General features: G+C 41.6%; 1 protein-coding gene across 3 annotated transcripts in view; it reads right to left on the reverse strand.

The window, feature by feature from the left end:
- Positions 1-21,402, reverse strand: part of PRMT3 (protein arginine methyltransferase 3) — a 97,665-nt gene that overhangs the window by 64,447 nt on the left and 11,816 nt on the right. For all 3 annotated transcript variants that reach the window (XM_060765718.2, XM_060765710.2, XM_060765702.2), the window contains exons 6-8: positions 18,037-18,190; positions 16,366-16,507; positions 7,434-7,499 (exon numbers count right to left, since the gene is read on the reverse strand). In XM_060765718.2, coding sequence (XP_060621701.2) covers positions 7,434-7,499; positions 16,366-16,507; positions 18,037-18,190 — 362 coding nt within the window. The remainder of the gene's footprint in view (positions 1-7,433; positions 7,500-16,365; positions 16,508-18,036; positions 18,191-21,402) is intronic.

The following is a 21,402-nucleotide window of genomic DNA, read 5'->3' on the forward strand; positions in this document are numbered from 1 at the left end:
ATCAACTCTTTTCACCCAACCATCTGTCACACTAGGTCAACACAGAAGCAAGACAAAAGATTGACTTTGGGGATGATAAAAGAGAGAAGCTAGGTGACAGCTCTGACATTACATTCAATTTTCTATTAACCTCAAGAAATCCCTAAATATTTCACCTCACATTTCTGAAGCCACTCTCCAACAGAGTATTGTTAATGATCATTAATGTCTGATCAGTCACAAAATGCCAGAAGCGTGACAGGAGAAATTGCTGTACCAGGCTTTTGCTTAGAAAGGTATCAAAAACATCTAACAAAAATAGAGCAAAATGTGCCTCAACAACCTGGCAGGTTGGCACTCATTGTGCACGGTATGTGGAAAGCAAAAATGGCATGAAGTGTTTTTACAGTGCTCAAAGATGAGCAGAAAAATGCTTGAATAACAGTCACATTGTCACTAAGTATGAGACTAAGTGACAATGTGACTGTTATTCAAGATCACAGTCCAGAGTAGCCCTGGGCCACAGCTCAGCTGTTGAAAACATGTTCTACATGTAGAAGGTCCTAGGTTCAATCTCTGGCATCTTCACATAGATCTAGGAAAGAATCCAGCCTGAAATCCTGCAGTGCCACTGCTAGCCTATAGCTATAGGTCAATGATTTGATTTTGTATAAGGTTAAAAAGCTAAACTCTTTTGTTGTAACTACAGTTTTCATTTATCGTGTCAGAAGCAAATTGAGGGTACAATTGTAATGTATTTAAAAACACAAATGAAGTTAAAATATTAAATGTTCTTTGACCAGTAGCTGGCCACCTGGAGTGCCTCTGGTGTTGCTATAAGAAGATCCTCCATTGTGCATATGGCAGGATTCAGACTGCATTGTAATAGGTGGTTTGTAGTTTTCTCTTCTCCACATTCACATGTCGTGGACTCCACTTTGTAGTCCCATTTCTTAAGGTTGTCTCTGCATCTCGTGGTGCCAGAGCACAGTGTGTTCAGCGCCTTCCAAGTCACTCATTCTTCTGTGTGCCCAGGGAGGAGTCTCTCATTCGGTATCAGCCATGGGTTGAAGTTCCAAGTTTTAGCCTGCCACTTTTGGACTCTTGCTTGCTGAGGTGTTTCTGTGAGCATCTCTGTAGATTTTAGAAAGCTATTTCCCCAAACAGGGGATGGGCCGGAGATGTCACTGCCTTAGTCCTTTCATTATTGGCTGCTACTTCCCGGTGGATGTCAGATGGTGCAATATCGGCTAAACAGTATAATTTATCCGGTGGTGTGGGTGTAGATATCCTGTGATAATACGGCATGTAACTACAGTGAAAAAACAACTTTTCTTTGATCTCAGCTTACACTTGTCAAAACACTGCATTGTGTTATTTACCAGAAGGTGTGAGTTATAAAGAAGTGTCACAGGTGCATTAAATAACTCAAGTTCTGCATATCTTTATCTATATCTCTTCATAACAGATTTATCTATATCTGTTCATAACAGATATACCTCAGTTAATGAAATAAATGTGTTCCAGGACATTACTTCTGTAACGGAGAATATGGTAGGCACCAGGAGCAAATATATTATAGAAAGACCACACACAAATAGCAAAGAACAATTCAACATGTCACAGCATACTTTTAAGTCAAAATTAAAAATATATACATGTTAAATGAAACAATAAACATGCCTAAAAAAACCAAAAAACCCAATTCTAAACCGTCTAGAGATGATCTGAAGACTTCTTCCATGAAGCCTTCTCAGGATGACTTTTATGTTTCACCAACTTCCACTTTCCTTAAGATTTCTATTTTACAGTCACATCTGCAGACGTTGACTATGTTTTTAAAGAAAAAAAATTAGAGGTAGTTCATGAGTTAGGAATATCTGCCTGTTTTTTCTCCCTTTTGTTCTTGATGCACGCTCAGTAAGGTTTTCTGAAGGAAGTCTCATTTAACTTACCTGTTGTAGGCATGTTCACATATCTACAGTAGAATTAGCTAGAAGATAATACAGTCATCCTTCAGATGCAATTTAAGGATTCATGAATTTGATCATTTGCAGATTGTTGTGTGTGCCATTCATTGCCCCTGCTGTTGCCCTACACATGACCAGAAATATGTTCTCTCCAGGCATTTGTAGGTTCCCCAGTGTGATTCTGCAGTCAGCTTCTATCAAGTATTGAGTACAGAAGTGTGCTGGAAAACCTAGAAATCCTTAGAAAAATGTTTTTAGTTTTCCCACTTTTGTGAGGGTTCTGTGCCTCTAACCCATGCTGATGTGGAGGACCAACTATATAATACTGATCTTTCCCAGCTCTAGTGTTACCGCTTGCACTTTTACCACTGTCACACCACTGCAAAACCCACACCCAAAGGTTGTGTTCTGCAGCCCTCTTTCACCAGTCTCCCAAACCCAAGCCACTAAGAAAAACTTTCTGATAGACGAAAGATGTGGATGAAAAGGGAGACTAGGAAGGTGGAAAAGGGAGTGTCACCGTCCATTGTAGTAAAGGCTGCAAGTAACGTTGCAAGTGGTAGTATGGGTGCCAGAAGGGGGGAAAGGGGTGTTCGTGAGCAGGAGTCAGATGAGGAACAGCAAAGGAAAAGGATCCGGGATATACTAATGGCACCTACCGATGAAGACTCATTCAAAGGATTCTCTGGTGACAAAGGGTCAATGAGTGAGGGAGAGGAAGGAGATACAATGGATGGCAATCGGGGAATGAAGAGGGTTACTCAGGAGCAAGAATCGGATAAGGAGCTTCAGAGGAAGAGGATCCGGGATATACTTACTGCTCCCACAGAGGGAGAATCATTTGAGGGTTTCTCTGGGAGTGATGGGTCTGGGAGTGACGAGGATGGGGATGACACATTGGACTGGACTAAGGTAAAGGAGGTTCAAGATGTATGTGCGGCGCCAACGTCTAGTGACACATTTATGTGGTTTTCGGGTAATGAGGATTGGCAACCGGGAGATACATCTGAGTCTTGGGGGGATCTAAGTCTTGACAGAAGATGAAGAAGTTGGAGGGATGGAAGCAGAGGTTCATGTGTGGAATCAAGCACAGCTGCAAGAGTTAATAATGGGGTGGAGGTCAGCTCATCTTTGGATGATGATGTGTAAGATAAAAGTAGGCTCTGAAATGGGGACTCTTTGCAGAAGACAAAGTGTCGGTTAAGTTCGTGTATCATGTAGATTTGTCGCTGCCTGTTTTCGTGTTGGGCTTTGGGTTCTGCAGCCTGGAGTTCCTGTGTGTTTCGACTTGGATTGACTTCTCGTGAGTGCGGATTTCTCCCTTCTTGAATCTTGGACTGACTTGACGACAATGCTGCTTGACTGACTTGGAAACGACGCTTCTTTGGACTACTTCTAAGACGACTTCTGGACTTCGGCTGACTTCGGTTTTTCTTCCTGCGGTTTCTTTTTGCTCTTAACTGTTTGAGTGCAGCACTGTTTGTTTGCTGCTAAGTACTGTGCTTTAATCCGGATTTTTTCTCTGGTTAATCTGGATTGTATTTCCGTTTGCTTTTTGAACCAAGTTTGGTTAGGTTTTTGAGTTTTGGCTAGAGACACTGAGGGTTAAGTGTTTCTGAGCTTCTGTTTTGGTTGCAATAAACTTTACTTTGGAATTTATATTTTGTGTGGCCCTTTAAGGCGTCTGTGTCTTGACACCGTCTGATGCTTTGTTAACTGTGTTTGCCTGTATTTGAACAAATTGTCTAATACAAGGGGGAAATGCTACAAATTATTTTGTTCATCCACAGTTTAGCTTCAAGGCTGTGCCAGATCTTCACAGCAGAAAAGTAGGGCATCACGGTTCCTCCAGGAATGTTTAAATTTTGATAAGACAGCATAAGTAAGACAGGAACCACCACTAATAATTTGCCAGAAGATTATCTGAATTAATCCAAAGATGAACATTGCCTAAGTGTGTGTATGTTACTTGTTTTGAAAGATGCTGCTATGAAAACATTTTATAATAAATCTGTTCATTTTTGAAAGGTAACTTAAAATATTGAAAATAATTCAAGCCAGCAAAGCGGTTAATTCAATTTTCAGTGTTATTACTCCTTGTGCTGATAGGAAAGTAATTAAAAACAAAGACAAACACGAATTGCACAATGTGATAAAGAAAAAGAAAGTTCATGGAAAGTAAAGTTCAAATTTTACACAATGGTGGATTGTTTAATTTGAAATGTTAACCAATGATTATTACAAACACAGGCAGTCCCCAAGTTATGAACAAGATGTGTTCTGTGAGTTGTTTCTTAAGTTGAATTTGTTTATAAGTCAGAACTGGTACTTTTTAAAGTGTAACTCTAGCCATTTTGTTTTGTTTTTTTTTTTTTGCTTTGGATAACATAAGTAAGGGTTAACACTCTTGTGAGGATTGTTTTGTTTTGCTGTCTGTGCCCCAGTTCAGAAGATGATCACCTCATTTTCTATCCCTGTGATAATTGGATTTTGTAAAAAATGACTCGCTGTGGAAATAAGACTTGGTGATAAAGCTTCAGTGGAGACACCTTTCCCCCATGAGAACTCTTTCAAGAGTGAATTTTCCCTTCCTAGAGGTAGATTTCTCCCACCTTCTGTTGTCTCACGCCTGTTCTTAGCTATGAGTCATATGCAAGTTTAATGTTTGTAACTCAGGGACTGCCTATACTCAGTTGAATACATAGCAGAATAATTCAGAAGTCAACAGAAAACAGTTTTCCCCATATTAAACAAGGCCCATAACAACAAAGACACAAAAATGGCATGCATTCTTAGAATATCAGACGGACATCTGGTCCCATTTCCATGTGCTTTGGCAATGGAGCCCCAGGTGTGCCCCACAGAGGCCATTGCATGACATAAGGACATTACTGGTGAGACTCCATGGGCCTCAATTTCCTAAAGACATGAAAATGGAGCCCTAAAACCATCTTCAGGAGTCGGGTGTTACTCAACTCCAAACAGCAGAAAGAAGGGAAAGACGGACCTTGCCACAGAAAGGACATGGGATGGCTGGCCATCCCAGAAGATGGGGAAAGTTGGGAGGGAATGGGGTAAAATGGTTCCCTCCACTTTCCCTGCATGTCTGATGGAGTCCTTAGAACTATATCACTGCAGCCAGAACCATTACATTTAATTGCAAATTGTATGTATTAGTGGGCTGTGAATCTAGTTTCTATATTCTGTCCTCACAAAGATGGTACTTTTTGGAGCTTGCATGTACAGAAACTGTGTTTTGTTATATTTCATTACAAAATCTATGGTTTCCGTTTTCCCACTTTTCAGATGACAAAATCTAAGATACATATGGGGAGACAGATACAGTGCAGTAGTCTGTCATATCCTCTTTATTCTATTTGTTTGTTTGTTTGTTTAAAGCATTTATATTCCACCCTTCTCACCCCGAAGGGGACTCAGGGTGGAGCACAACATATAAATGGCAAACATTTAATGCCGAAACATAAAAAATAATAAAATCACTTATCTTGACGTTAAAATCCTCAAGTTAAAACTATCTCAACAACCATATCAAACCTGGCTGGCATACTAAGAGTTCTTATTGCCACCTCATTACACAGTCCCAAAGGCTCGGTTCCACAGCCACGTTTTTATCATCCTTCTAAAGGACAAGAGGGAGGGGGCTGACCTGATCTCATTAGGAAGGGAGTTCCATAGCCGAGGGGTAATCACTGAGAAGGCCCTGTCTCTCGTTCCTGCCAAACACAACTGTAATGGTGGCAGGACCTAGGGTTATTAACCTGGCTGCCTCTCGCCAGACTACTTGAAGCTTCCGAACAGTCTTCAAAGGCAACCCCACATAGAGCGCATTGCAGTAATCTAACCTAGATGTGACGAGAGCTTGGAACACCATGGCCAAGTCTGACTCCCCAAGGTACGGGCACAACTGGCACAAAAGTCTTAATTGTGCAAAAGCCCCCCTAGCCACAGCTGCAACCTGAGATTCCAGGCTCAGCGATGAGTCCAAGAGGACTCCCAAGCTGAGAACCTGTGCCTTAAAGGGGAGTGTAACCCCATCCAGCACAGACTGTAACCCTATGCCCTGTTCGGCCTTGCGACTGAACAGGAGAACCTCTGTCTTGTCTGGATTCAACTTCAATTTGCTCACCCTCATCCAGATCATCACAGTGGCCAGGCACCACTTTAGAACTTTGACAGCCTCCTTAGCATCTGGTGGAAATGAGTGATAGCGTTAGACATCATCTGCATACAGATGTCATCAGACTCCAAAACTCCAGATGATATCACCCAATGGCTTCATGTAGATGTTAAACAACGTGGGGAACAATACTGAACCCTGTGGGACCCCACAGGACAATGGCTGTGGGGTCGAGCAAGAGTCCCCCAGCAACACCTTCTGGGTACGACCCTCCAAGAAGGACTGGAGTCACTGCAAAACAGTACCTCCAAGGCCCATTCCCACAAGGCAACCCATTGAAGACCGCTGAGAGGTCCAATAGAACCAACAGGGACACACTCCCCCTGTCGAGCTCTCTGTGGAGATCATCTACTATGGCGACCATGGCTGTCTCAGTCCTATGACCCCTTCTGAAACTGTGATGGATCCAGATAGTCAGTTTCGTCCAAGAACCCCTGGAGCTGCAAGGCAACCACACATTCCAAGACTTTGCCCAAAAAGAGGAGATTGGAAACTGGCCGAAAGCTGTTCAAATCAGTGGGGTTCAGTGATTTTTTTTTTCAACGGCGGTTTTATCAAGCTGGCTGGAATTTTGCCTTTTGCCTATATTTACATTTTTTCCTTATGCAAACCCATAGCTTTTATATTTTTAAATTTTAAAAATATGCCAAATACTGCAATTTTATATGATAAGTACGGTATGTTATGAATGGAGCACTTTGTGTTGCTAAAGCAATAAAATAAATTTAAGTTTTATATAAGGATAAATACTGAATATATGTGAATTTTCCTACTATATTCTACATTAACTAAAAATGTTATTTTTTAAAAAAAGAAAACAGCTTGAATACATAGGGGCACTGGTCAAAACAAGACAATAGGATTTTAACTCCTTCCCAGGGGAACCGCATATGAATCAAATTCTTCAGGAATCTCCATGATGGATTTATCATACATTGTGTGACTTGGAAATTAATGTGAATTACTATAAATAAGAGTCATTGGCTCTATTTTCAATCTGTGTGTAAGAAAAGGAAGCAAGAGGAGCTTCTATAAAACCATGCCATTATTAATGAACACTCAAGATAGCGCAATGAACAGCAGCAATGCCGCACAGCTTTTCCCTTATCAGTGCTCTGCACTCTCTGGCAGCTGCATAATGTTCTCTGAGCAGTAGGACCCAAGAACACTCGATCAAAGCTTGTCAAAACATCATTCTCCCAGTTCTAAAAAAGAAATCTCATTTCAAGAACCTCTTATTACTTTAACCGGAAGAATATCAAGAGTTATAAAGTGGGCCTACTTACCTTATCTCTAAAGATGTGGGGATTTTGATATATGAAATCACGATAGCTTTCGGTGCGCACTTTATCCTAATTAAAACAAAATCAAAGCATTATCTTTTATTTATTTTGACATGGCAGCATTCTGAGCTATTTTAATTAGTTTTGAAAAAATTTCCCACTCCATTACCATTTTGAAAAGGATTTTTCAGACGATCAATTTTTAAAGTTCAGATTTTGATCAGGAAGCATTGAATTGACTTTCTTTTTAGTATGCTAGTGATCACAAGCACAATCACTTACAAATTAAACATATACAGTGTAAAATATTATTATTTATCACTTTAAAAGCAAAAAGTTAATTGTTAAAATTGCTTTTATGGTCTTGTTTTCCAAGTGGCATATTAGTAATAAAAATATTACAAGATTCTAACAACATTCTCCTTAGGTCTTATATCTAAGATGTGAATGTAAATGCTATATTAAAGTAGGCTGCATCTCCACTGTAAAAATAATGCAGTTTCACACCACTTTAACTGCCATGGCCAAATTATGTGGAATCATGGGAGTTGTAGTTGTACAAGGTCTTTAGCCTTCTCTGCCAAAAAGTGTTGGTGCCTCATGAAATTATAAATCCCAGGATTCCGTAGCATGGAACCATGGCATTAAATGTGGTGCATTGATCCTACAGTATAGATGCACCCATATATATCATTACTACTGGTGCTCTTATCTTTATGGCTGTTACATACATTTTGGGGGGAAAGCAAACTGCTCAATTCCTTGGACATGAATGAAGAATGTGTGGTCCTCCAAATGTTGCTGGACTGCAACGTTCATCATTCTTCACTGCTGACTACGCCTCTTTAAGAACATCTGGAGGACCACACATTCCCCATGCCTATCCTAGGAGGAGATTTCTAAGAAGTCAGCCCATAAACACCTGGAAAGGTACAAAGCTAAATAGTCGCAATGAAGGTTTCTAGGCCACTCTACAGCCAATTGTTCAGTGCTTGCATAATGTGCATAGAGAGGTACTAGAGATGTTCCCATTTGTGCACCTGAATAGACGTAGTACACTTATACGTGAGCTGGCTGCATATCCCATTTCAGCAACCAACATCATTCCTTCAATATGCGTAGGCAGGGAGACAAACTACCCGCAAGCCATATGCTTGACTATCCCCAGAAACGACTAGAGAACCAATCAGCAATGAAAAGGAAGACAGTCCTTGTGATTTTATTTTTAGCTCTTCTTGACAGTGATAAAAAGTATAAAGCACAAAAGAGAACAGCTTTTTTTTTAAAAAAAAAAAAAGGAGAGAATCTCAGCTTGCATACAAATTTGACACTGCACCAGTAAGATGCAACACCAAAAGGATAAAAGGACGATTCTATGCAGCAGCAGGCATCCTAAAACTTAAAGGCATGAAGGCAAAGTCACAGTTAAAGCTATTTAACCATATTAGTGCTTTTTAAAAAATGAAGATTTGAAATCAGAAATTGAGGAAGAAATCTGAAATATGTATAAGAAAATAATCTATTTTTAAAGCCCTGAGAAGTATCCAAAGGAACATATCACTTGAATTTGTTGGTATACTCTACCATCAGGAGACTCTGCTATGCAGCTTTCTGTACCGTGGAATGCGCAGAACATGAACTGCAGTGCCAAGATTACACAATGCCCATCCCTGGGAGATCTGGCTATCCACCTCACTGGGCTTGTCCAGATGGCCATTTCAAATAACTTCACTTGCATGTGATTCTACAACATTGTTCTTTGGGTGCTTTCGTTTTTACTGCTGCTAGATTTTAAAGCCACAGGCAGCTGCTGTGCTCCAACTTGCACCAATGGTCCAGCAACAGCATACCAGATTTCAGACAGGGTTTTTCCCACTGTACATCATGGACCAAACCTGGAAGCTCTTGCATACAAATCTCTAATGTTATATTACAGCACTTATCAATTTTAATTATTTAATTAGCGTTGCATTATACTAAATGAAAGCCATCCTTTGAAGCCAGCTTTAGAAGGAGATATGGGATATAAACTTTTAAATAAATCTTAAAAGAGTCATGGTGTTGATTAATGGAAAGATTAGTGGGAGGTCTCTTTTGATTAAATATGCAGAACCTTACATTTAAACCCTCTCAACCACAAAAGCAATCAGCTGCAAAGCTTTCAGACTTCGGTTGTCACATTTATTTGGTGCCTAAACTTAATCAATAGATTTTCAACTGATGTCTCCACTCCATGCATGGTCACTCATGGAAGTGTCAATCATTTATATTGGGGGCACTGTGAGCTCTTTTCAGTTTTTCAACATCAGTTCTCTATTTCAACACAGTGCTCATAATCAAACACTCTGTGTAGCCTGATAAGCAACAGCAGCAAAACTCCTGAGTCTAAAGGAAATACGGACAACGTTGCAGCCCAGAAACAGCTGGCAGGCTGCATGTTCCTACCACTGTCTTAGCCTTAGCCACAGCTAACACACATAAACCTTTAAAGGTTCAATATCAAATGATCAACAGGAGCATTACATGCTGTTAATGTATTGCTGTTGACATTAAATGAGGTTTGAATTATGGCGACACTCTGAAGACATGTTGTTACAGTAGCCCTTCTAATGTCTTGCAAGCTCGGGGTCATGACTTCTCTAAATCTATCTATCTGGAATGCAGTCTTCCTCTTTTCTACTGCTTTCCACTTTGCTAATGTGTCATGTCTCATTACATGTCTCACATATGGGTTGTTGTAGGTTTTTTCGGGCTATATGGCCATGGTCTAGAGGCATTCTCTTCTGATGTTTCGCCTGCATCTATGGCAAGCATCCTCAGAGGTAGTACCTGAAGTTTCGCCTGCATCTATGGCAAGCATCCTCAGAGGTAGTACCTCTGAGGATGCTTGCCATAGATGCAGGCGAAACTTCAGGAGAGAATGCCTCTAGACCATGGCCATATAGCCCGAAAAAAACCTACAACAACCCAGTGATTCTGGCCATGAAAGCCTTCAACAATACGTTGTCTCACATATGTTAACCTAAGCTTAGTCATTTGGCTTCCACGGGGAATTCAATCTTCATTTGTTTTAGGACACATTTATTTGTCTTTTGAGCAGTCTGTGGTATCAGCAAAAAGATCCTCCAGCATGAACTTGTGAATTAGTTGAGTTTTCTTATAAGTTTTTCTTAATTGCCGTGCTTATTTGTTTATTGGATTTATATCCAGTCTTTCTCCTGAGATGGGGATTCAAGACAAAAATACTATAGCATAGATTATCCTGACTCTGGTATTCAATTACATATGCCAAGATCTTTTCCCCAAAGACTTCAGTGATCACTCAAGAGTGACTACAAAGGTGCTGTTAATTTCACATTTTGCACACATAAATGGATGCATTGTATCTGCATGAGATGATGTAACCATGAATTATGTTTCAATTATTCCTTTCTTATATTGATAGATTAGTAACCCCAACTCCCCCCTCCCCCCAAAGAAATAATTTTGTTCAAAATGCCTCCCCACATTATAAACTCTAGTTCCTGACTTTATGTTTTAAAAAGACTTCTCTGGGTATAAAATGATATGGTAGTAGGAATCAACATTGTTTTCAGTGAAAAGTGAGGCCTTCAAAGGTACCTAGGAAAGCAAAGTGGTCCTCTAACCTTTGGTAATTGTACATCTTAGCTAGTCTGGCAAATGTTGAGAGATAATGTGAGTTTTGTAACCCAAAATTATATTTCAGTTTTTTAAAAAATATTATTCCTCTACAGCAAGAGCAGAGTCTCACAATTCCTGACCACAGGCCAGGCTGTGAAGAACTGATGTCACTTGAAATCCATCACTTGAAACGCCACATGTTTTTCAGGTTTGCTAAGGCTATGAGAACATTTAAGCAGTTCCTGAACCAAACTAAGGCATTGATTTTTGTTGCTTTCACCATAACATGTCTCTGTGGGCAATGAACCAAGGGCGCTGATATTACAATGCAAATATTAAAACAGAGACTCATAGAAAGTACAAAGTATTCAGTCACATACCTCTGACATGCAGGACTAACCTGAACTAACCAAATTTAATTCCAAAGCATTTAAAATGAAAAGCTTTCCAGAATTTCACCTTCTATCACTTTTATAATTATAGAACTTAGTCCACAAGCAAGATCAAAATGGGAACACACACACACATATAGATATAGATATAGATATAGATATATATATATATACATATATATACACACACATACAGAGAGAGAGAGAGAGAGAAAGAGAGGGGGGGAGAAAGGGAGGGAGAGAGAGAGAGAGCTAACTATCGGGTAGTGCTGAGTACGGCACATGTGCAAATTGAATAAAATCCATTAGGCCCCAAAGCATTTTATAAAAAGTCATGTTTTGACTTGGTGACAGAATGAAACCAGTGTCAGGGTGAAGTTAATTGAGGAGAGTGACTGAATGTCTCAAAAGCTGTTGCTGGGATTCAGAGAACTAAATGCGGAAGGGAGGGGGGTGAACCCTGGAACATTGTCTACAAAATTCAAGAAAGCCTGAAAAGCAACTAAGGGTACCCTGTAGAATTAATGCAGTGTGACATCACTTTAACTTTTGTTGTTCATTCGTTCAGTCGTCTCCAACTCTTCGTGACCTCATGGACCAGCCCACGCCAGAGCTCCCTGTCGGCCGTCACCACCCCCAGCTCCTTCAAGGTCAGTCCAGTCACTTCAAGGATGCCATCCATCCATCTTGCCCTTGGTCGGCCCCTCTTCCTTTTGCCTTCCACTTTCCCCAGCATAATTGTCTTCTCTAGGCTTTGCTGTCTTCTCATGATGTGGCCAAAGTACTTCAATTTTGTCTCTAATATCCTTCCCTCCAGTGAGCAGCCGGGCTTTATTTCCTGGAGGATGGACTGGTTGGATCTTCTCGCAGTCCAAGGCACTCTCAGAACTTTCCTCCAACACCACAGCTCAAAAGCATCGATTTTCCTTCACTCAGCCTTCCCTAAGGTCCAGCTCTCACATCCGTAGGTTACTACAGGGAATACCATGACTTTGACTAGGCGGATCTTTGTTGCCAGTCTGATGTCTCTACTCTTTACTATTTTATCGAGACTGGACATTGCTCTCCTCCCAAGAAGTAAGCGTCTTCTGATTTCCTGGCCATAGTCTGCATCTGCAGTAATCTTTGCGCCTAGAAATACAAAGTCTGTCACGGCCTCCACGTTTTCTCCCTCTATTTCCCAGTTGTCAATCATTCTTGTTGCCATAATCTTGTTTTTTTTGATGTTTAGCTGCAACCCAGCTTTTGCGCTTTCTTCTTTCACCTTGATGAGAAGGCTCCTCAGCTCCTCCTCGCTTTCGGCCATCAGAATGGTGTCATCTGCATATCTGAGGTTGTTAATGTTTCTTCCAGCAATTTTCACCCCAGCTTTGCATTCATCAAGCCCCGCACATCGCATGATGTGTTCTGCATACAAGTTAAAAAGGTTGGGTGAGAGTATGCAGCCTTGCCGTACGCCTTTCCCAATCTTGAACCAGTCTGTTGTTCCATGGTCAGTTCTGACTGTTGCTACTTGGTCCTTGTACAGATTCCTCAGGAGAGAGACAAGGTGGCTTGAGATGCCCATCCCACCAAGAACTTGCCACAATTTATTATGATCCACACAGTCAAAGGCTTTAGAATAGTCAATGAAGCAAAAATAGATGTTTTTCTGAAACTCCCTGCCTTTCTCCATTATCCAGCGGATATTGGCAATCTGGTCTCTCATTCCTCTGCCTTTTCTAAACCCAGCTTGAACATCTGGCAACTCTCGCTCCATGTATTGCTGGAGTCTTCCTTGCAGGATCTTGAGCATTACCTTACTGGCATGAGAAATAAGGGCCACTGTACGGAAGTTGGAGCAGTCTTTCACATTTCCCTTTTTTTGTATGGGGATATAAGTTGATTTTTTCCAGTCTGATGGCCATTCTTATGTTTTCCATATTTGCTGGCATATGGCATGCATCACCTTGACAGCATCATCTTTTAAGATTTTAAACAGTTCAGCTGGGATCCCGTCGTCTCCTGCTGTCTTGTTGTTAGCAATGCTTCTTAAGGCCCATTCAACCTCACTCCTCAGGATGTCTGGTTCTAATTCATTCACCACACCGTCAAAGCTATCCTCGATATTATTATCCTTCCTATACAGATCTTCTGTATAGTCTCGCCACCTTCTCTTGATCTCTTCAGCTTCTGTTAGGTCCCTGCCATCTTTGTTTCTTATCATACCAATTTTTGCCTGAAATTTACCCCCAATGTTTCTAATTTTCTGGAAGAGGTCTCTTGTCCTTCCTATTCTGTTGTCTTCTTCCACCTCCATGCATTGCTTATTTAAAAATAGTTCCTTATCTCTTCTGGCTAACCTCTGGAATTGCGCATTTAACTGGGCATATCTCCCCTTATCACTGTTTCCTTTTGCTTTCCTCCTTTCTTGGGCTACTTCCAGTGTCTCAGCAGACAGCCATTTTGCCTTCTTGGTTTTCTTTTTCTTTGGAACGTACTTTGTTGCCGCCTCCTGAACAATGTCTCGGGCTTCTGTCCATAGTTCTTCTGGGACTCTGATTACTAAATCTAGTCCTTCAAATCTGTTCTTCACTTCCACTGTATATTCGCTAGGAATGTTAGTGAGATCATATCTAACTGGTCTGTGTATTTTCCCTGATCTCTTTAGTTTTATTCTAAATTGAGCAATAAGAAGTTCGTGATCTGAGCTACAGTCAGCCCCTGGTCTTGTTTTCACCGACTGGATGGATGTCCGCCACCTTTGGCTGCAAAGGACGTAGTCAATCTGATTTCGGTGCTGACCATATGGTGAAGTCCATGTGTAAAGCCGTCTTTTAGGTTGTTGGAAGAGAGTGTTTGTTATACACAGCAAGTTTTCCTGGCAAAATTCTATCAGCCTGCGTCCCGCTTCATTTTGTTCGCCCAGACCATGCTTGCCTGTGATCCCAGTTGTCATTTGACTTCCCACCTTGGCATTCCAGTCTCCTGTAATGAAAATAATGTCTCTTTTTGGTGTATTATCCAGTAGTTCCTGCAGATCCTCATAGAACTGATCTATTTCTGCTTCTTCAGCAGCTGTGGTTGGGGCGTATATTTGGATCACTGTGATGTTGAAAGGCTTTCCTTGCACTCGAATTGAGATCATTCTGTCATTTTTTGGGTTGTATCCAAGCACTGCTTTAGCAAATTTCTTATTAATTATGAAGGCTACTCCATTTCTTCGATGTTCCTCTTGTCCGCAGTAGTAGATCTGGTGGTCATCTGATGTGAAGTGGCCCATTCCAGTCCATTTCAGTTCGCTGACCCCCAGAATGTCTATCTTTAGTCTTGACATCTCACCAATAACAACATCCAATTTGCCCTGGCTCATAGATCTTACATTCCAGGTTCCTATGGTGTGTTGATCTTTAGAGCATCGGATTTGTCGTTCACCTCCAGTACCGTCGGCCGCTAGCCTTCCTTTCGGCTTTGAGCTAGCTGCGTCATCACATCTGGGGCTAGTTGAACTTATCCTCTGCTCCTCCCCAGTAGCATTTTGGCCATCTTCCGACCTGGGAGTCCCATCTTCCAATGGCATACCGACATATCTCTGGTTGTACTGGTCCATTTAGTTTTCTTGGCAAGGATACTGGGGTGGTTTGCCATTGCCTTCCCCAGGGATCACGCTTGGTCTGACCTCTCTGCCACGACCGTCCCGTCTTGGGTGACCCTTCACGGTTTCGCTCATGACATCATTGAGGTGCTCAAGCTCCAGCGCCACAGCAAGGCAGTGATCCTTTGCTAGAGCCACTTTAACTACCATGGCTCAATCCTATGGAATCATGGGAGCTGTAGTTTACAAGAGCTGAATCCTTTCTGTCAAAAGGTACTAGTGTCCCACCAAACTAGAACTCCTAGGATTCCACAGATTTGATCAATGACAGTTAAAATGATGTCAAACTGCATTAACACTCCAATGAAGATGCACCCTTGGAGTGAAATGCACTCGGCTTCAGGTGCCCAAAGCAGTGGATGTGACAGCTTGCTGTGGCTCTCCAACAGAGCTCAAAATGGGGCAAGCCCACTCCAGAATGATTCACTCAGTCAGTAGGACTAAAATTCCAGCCCATGAAAGAACTTTATTCAAAGGCTGCCATCATGTTCAGTAGTTAATGAGATTGTAAGGTGGAGTTATAATCTTGTAACTTTGGGGGGTTCGTGTTTACAGTTGATAGTGACTGAACATAAACCACAACATGTGCTGTATCAATGTGACAGCACCCCAACTGAAGGCTTTCTGAACACTGCAGGTCAAAGTGCAGTGAAATGACATTTGCAGCACTCTCCCAGGCAAGGGATGCACTGAGACAAGGAGTTGCGACAGAAGCCCAAAGGACACCCCCCCCCCTCCAGCTGCATTCCCTCAATGGACCCAGTAACTTTGAAGAGTACTACAGATGTCATTATTAGTACCCTGATCTGCAGACCCTTTGATTGGGATGTTGTCAGACTGGAAAAAAATGCTAGAGTAGCATCATCAGACCTAACCATGACAGTGTAGCTCCTAGTTCTGATGCACGATGCCAGCTAGAGTATCTTAAAATACTGGGGATGCAAGGAGTTGGAAATTTTCAATTCTAGCTGAATTTTGCTGATGTCATAACTGAATCCCACAGCAGTGTCTGTGAACATTTATCTATCCAAATACTGGAATGTAAGGCCATACAGGGTATAGCCCTTTGGATCTTAGTCAAGGTATTTATTCGTATGTGTCCTTTCATCGCATTGTTTGTCTTACATTTTTCATCAGAGCTTTCACCAGAGTAACTACTACCAAGTACGGACAGGGTTAAAAATGCAGCTACACTGCAGCATATATGGCAAATAGCTTTGCTGCCATCTTCACAGATAGAAAGACATGTTTCTCCTCATTTCCTAACCTTTATCATCTCTTCGTGAATGCCATAGTGCCCATAGGAGCTGAAGTAAACATCCTCCTCGCCTTCCTGAAGGTCCGCAATGCTGCTGACTGATGAGCCACTTCTGACTTCTGTGTTCATCACAAAATCCTGGGCAAATTGTCTGTAATCAGTTTGAAACATACCCTTGAGATACAGGGATGGGACCATTAAAAAGGCAGGGAATGTATGGAGAGGAAGCAGAGTTTTTATAGAGCAATCTTGTTTTTACAGAGCAAAGCTCCCTCTGCTGGCTGCTGATCAGAAATTTCCTACTTAAAACTTTAGTGCAGGTTAAGTACCCATTATCTGAAATGCTTGGGAGCAGAAGTGGGCTGAAAAGGGTGGTATACAAAATATAGTAAATAAATAATAATAAATAAGTGTTCTGGATTTCATATTTTTTCAGTTTTTAGAATATTTGCATATATATCTGATATCTTGGGTATGCAACTCAAGTTTAAACAGAAAATTAAATTTTGTTTCATACACCTTATGCATATAACCTGACAGCAATTTTATACACATATTTTAATACTTTTGTGCATGAAAAGAAGTTTAGAAAGAAAGGTGTTAATAGATCAGCCTTACCCTGGAAAACCTAGAAATTCTTAGAGAGAATATATTTAGACAAATCCACGAACAATCATATACACAAATTTGGTGGGCCGAGTGTATGTTGTTAATAAAACTACCTGTACTTTCATCTCACTCTCTACGTTCCCTTACTTTCAAATGATTCTGGGATAAGTTTAAACCAATGTGATAAAGTTAAGAAGCACTATATATGGACTGTCCGCAAAAATTGCTATTTTAGACCATCGCTTTTCCAAGTAGTAAACTCAGCCTTACAAAGAATGATTTGGCAGAAAACCTTGTATTGCTGGCAACACATATATTAAAATGTTATGGAAAATCTACTGTCTTCTCTCCCACCTATTCAGTTAAACTAATACCATATATACTTGAGTATAAGCCAACTCAAACATAAGTCAAGGCACCTAATTTTACCACAAAAAAATTGGGAAAACGTATTGATTCGAGTATAAGATGAGGTGGGAAATGCAGCACCCACTGATAAATTTCAAAATAAAAATAGATACCAATAAAATTACATTAATTGAGGCATCAGTGGATTAAATGTTTTTGAACATTTCCATAAAACTGCAATTTAACATAAGACTGTCCAACTCTTATTAAACCATTGTTCTAACCTTCTTCAATGTAAATGTGATTATGTATCCTTCCAATAATAAAGAGAGCAAAATAATAAATGTAATAATAACAGTAATAGAGCAAAATAATAAATGTAATAACAATGGAGTAAAATAATAAATGTAATAAAAATAATAGAGTAAAATAATGTAAATGTAATAATAATAATAATAATAATAATAATAATAATAATAAATGTAATAAAAATAATAACAGAGTAAAGTCATAAATAACCTTGACTCAAGTATAAGCTGAGGGGGGCTTTTTCAGCCTAAAAAAGGGGCTGAAAAACTTGGCTTATACTAGAGTATATCTGGTATGTTGTTGAACTTCCGGTGGCCTTTAAAGACAATCATCAACCTAGTTTAATATAACACATTCAAGATTGCTGCCAAGATTCTGCAACAAGAAAAAAAAAACCTCCAGTCAAATCGATACCTCATTTTTTGAAGATCCTCTTGGGCTCTGGCCAATGCAGCTTCTGCCCGTTCTGCTCTATGTTCTGCCCATTTCAAACGCTCAAGGAGAGATGAAGCCTCAGGTAGACCATTAGGACAAGGCATATTAGTACAATCAAGAAGATCATCTATATCTGGAAAAGAACCAGAAGAAGTTTGTTGTCATGTAATGCGGGCATCGAATTGTGCCTTGTTGTGTAAGCCGCCCTGAGTCCCCCTCGGGGTGAGAAGGGCGGGGTATAAGCGACCGTAATAAATAATAAATAAGTTACCAAACAAAGTTTAAGATCTATCAAAGTTTGAGTATCCAAAGTATATGGTTTCTGTATGCCAAAGGAAACTCTGGACTATGTTTGTAAATCCTCAGGCTCCACTCCTGAATGAAGAAGTAACAACATGGAAAACCTCCTCTGGCAGAAGAAGTTATTATTACATAGTAAAATTTGCCAAAGGCTGAGATGAAGCCATTTTCACATGATACTTCTTCACAGATTCGGCCCAATCCTCAACCTACACAAGAATATATTTCATATACAGTGTAACTCTTCTAATTAGAGATTAATTCCCAGTATGTTTCCCTGTTGTCAAATTATCTTCTTCCTGTTGAACAAAAGAGATTAAGACAAAAGTGGGACCAGCTCGCTTTGTGGGACACATTCAAGATAGCCATGAAATTCTCAATTCTGTGTAAAAAGATGAGTCTCAGCTTGGATGTTGGAGACTCTGTGCAAGGTATTCCTGAATCACCCAAGAGCACCTCACCTAGATACATAGGGAAGCAGGGGGAGGTGAAGAGGAAAACCAGCAGAATATCAGTCGGAAACCCACATTTAGAAATCCTGACTAAGATTATATAGCGAGCAGTAGAGACAGAACCTTAACAGATCATTTTCCTGTCCCACAGGCTCTGACGGTGGCTGTGGAGCAATTACATTGAACATAACTGGATTTAGCTTATCCTTCCTGGATTATCTAACATAAGTCTCTACCACATATGTCTAGGATTAATTCCTAGATGGCATATATTTGACCATTGATACATCTGGCACAACCACCACTCACAAAGAGCTTTATATATGCTGATGACCTTGGCCTAACAACACAAGCAAAAGACTTTGAAATAGCTGAAATCCAACTTACTAATGCCTTGAAAGATCTCTCCAGCTACTCCAAAGATAACCAGCTGAAGCCGAACCCTGCCAAGACACAAGTGTGTGCTTTCTACCTACGCAATCATGAAGCCAACAGGAAATTGAAAGTCACCTGGGAAGGTCAAAAGCTTGAACATTGTTTCCATTCTAAATATCTCGGTGTCATTATAGATCGAACATTAGCATATAGGAAGCGCTGCTTGAACACCAAGCACAAAGTAGCTGTACAGAACAACATCCTGCAGAAACTTACTGACAGCACATGAGGTGCAGACCCAAAATTAATAAGAACATCAGACCTACCTTGTCTTATGCAACTGCTGAGTATGCCTGCACTGTTTGGCATAAGTCTTCCCACGCAAAGCAAGTGAACATAGCATTAAATGAAACATGCAGAATAATCACAGGATGTCTTAAACCTACACCTGCTGATAAACTCTACAAGCTAGCTGGGATTGCCACAACCAATGTGCGACAGGAAATTGCTTCTAACTGTGAGAGAAATAAGGCTGAACACTGTGAAAGCCATCTGCTACAGGGTTACCAGCCTCCTCCCCGTAGACTCAAATCAAGGAAAAGCTTTATGAGAACTATCACCCCTCTTGGCATCCCCTCAGTAATGGCAAGGGTATCCCCCCCCCCCCCCCCCCGGGCAGCTAAATCAGGAAATCCCAACTGGCCTTTTAAATCCCACCGCTCAAGGTGGGAACCCTGACGATTCGACTTCTCGCTGTGAAGCTTTTGCTCAGTTCTTTGCAGACAAAGTCGCTTTGATCCGTTCTGGTCTGGATACCATGTTAATGGCAGTCTATGAGGATGTAACACGAGCACCTGCTTGTCCAGTTTTGATGGATTCATTTCAATTGGTGAAACCAGAGGATGTGGACAAGATACTTGGAGGAATGAGGCCAACCACATGCATCCTGGACCCCTGCCCATCCTGGCTTCTAAAGGAGGCCAGAGGAGGATTGGCTGAGTGGGTTAAGGTGGTTAATGCTTCCCTTCGGGAAGTCAAGATTCCAGCGAGCTTAAAACAAGCTATAATAAAACCGCTGTTGAAGAAACCATCACTGGACCCCACTAAATTCGACAACTATCAGCCAATTTCCAATCTCCCCTTCTTGGGCAAAGTCTTGGAACGTGTGGTGGCCTCACAGCTCCAGGTATTCTTGGTAGACATGGATTATCTAGACCTGGCACAGTCTGGCTTTAGGCCGGGACATGGTACCGAGACAGCCTTGGTCGCCTTAGTGGATGATCTGTGCCGGGAGCTCGACAGGGGGAGTGTGTCCCTGTTGGTGCTGCTGGACCTCTCAGCGGCCTTCGATACCGTCGACCACGGTATCCTTCTGAGACGCCTCGCGGGGATGGGTCTTGAAGGTACTGTTTTGCAGTGGCTCCGGTCATTCCTAGAGGGTCGATCTCAGAAGGTGTTGTTGGGGGACACCTGTTCAACCCCACAACCATTGTCTTGTGGGGTTCCTCAGGGCTCAATATTGTCTCCCATGTTGTTTAACATCTACATGAAGCCGCTGGGGGAGATCATCCGGAGTTTCGGGGTACGGTGTCATCTGTACACGGATGATGTCCAACTCTGTCACTCCTTTCCACCTGCTACTAAGGAGGCTGTCCAGGTCCTGAACCGGTGCTTGGCCACTGTGACGGTCTGGATGAGGGCGAACAAATTGAAATTGAATCCAGACAAGACAGAGGTACTCCTGGTCAGTCGCAAGGCCAAACAGGGCATAGGGTTACAGCTGTGTTGGATGGGGTCGCACTCCCCCTGAAGATGCAGGTTCGCAGCTTGGGTGTGACCCTGGACTCATCGCTGAGCCTGGAACCCCAGGTTTCGGCGGTGTCCAGGGGAGCATTTGCACAGCTAAAGCTTGTGCGCCAGCTGCGCCCGTATCTTGGGAAGTCTGACTTGGCCACGGTAGTCCACGCTCTGGTTACATCCCGTTTAGACTACTACAACGCTCTCTACGTGGGGTTGCCTTTGAAGACAGCTCGGAAGCTCCAACTAGTCCATCGCTCGGCAGCTATGATTTTAACAGGAGTGGAGCGCAGGGAGCATACAACCCCTCTGTTGCGCCAACTCCACTGGCTACCGATCTGCTACCGGGCTCAATTCAAAGTGCTGGCATTGGCCTTTAAAGCCCAAAACAGTTCCGGCCCAAGCTACCTATCCGACCACA

The sequence above is a fragment of the Anolis sagrei genome, chromosome 1 (genome assembly GCF_037176765.1).
Source record: "Anolis sagrei isolate rAnoSag1 chromosome 1, rAnoSag1.mat, whole genome shotgun sequence".
Classification (NCBI taxonomy): domain Eukaryota; kingdom Metazoa; phylum Chordata; class Lepidosauria; order Squamata; family Dactyloidae; genus Anolis; species Anolis sagrei.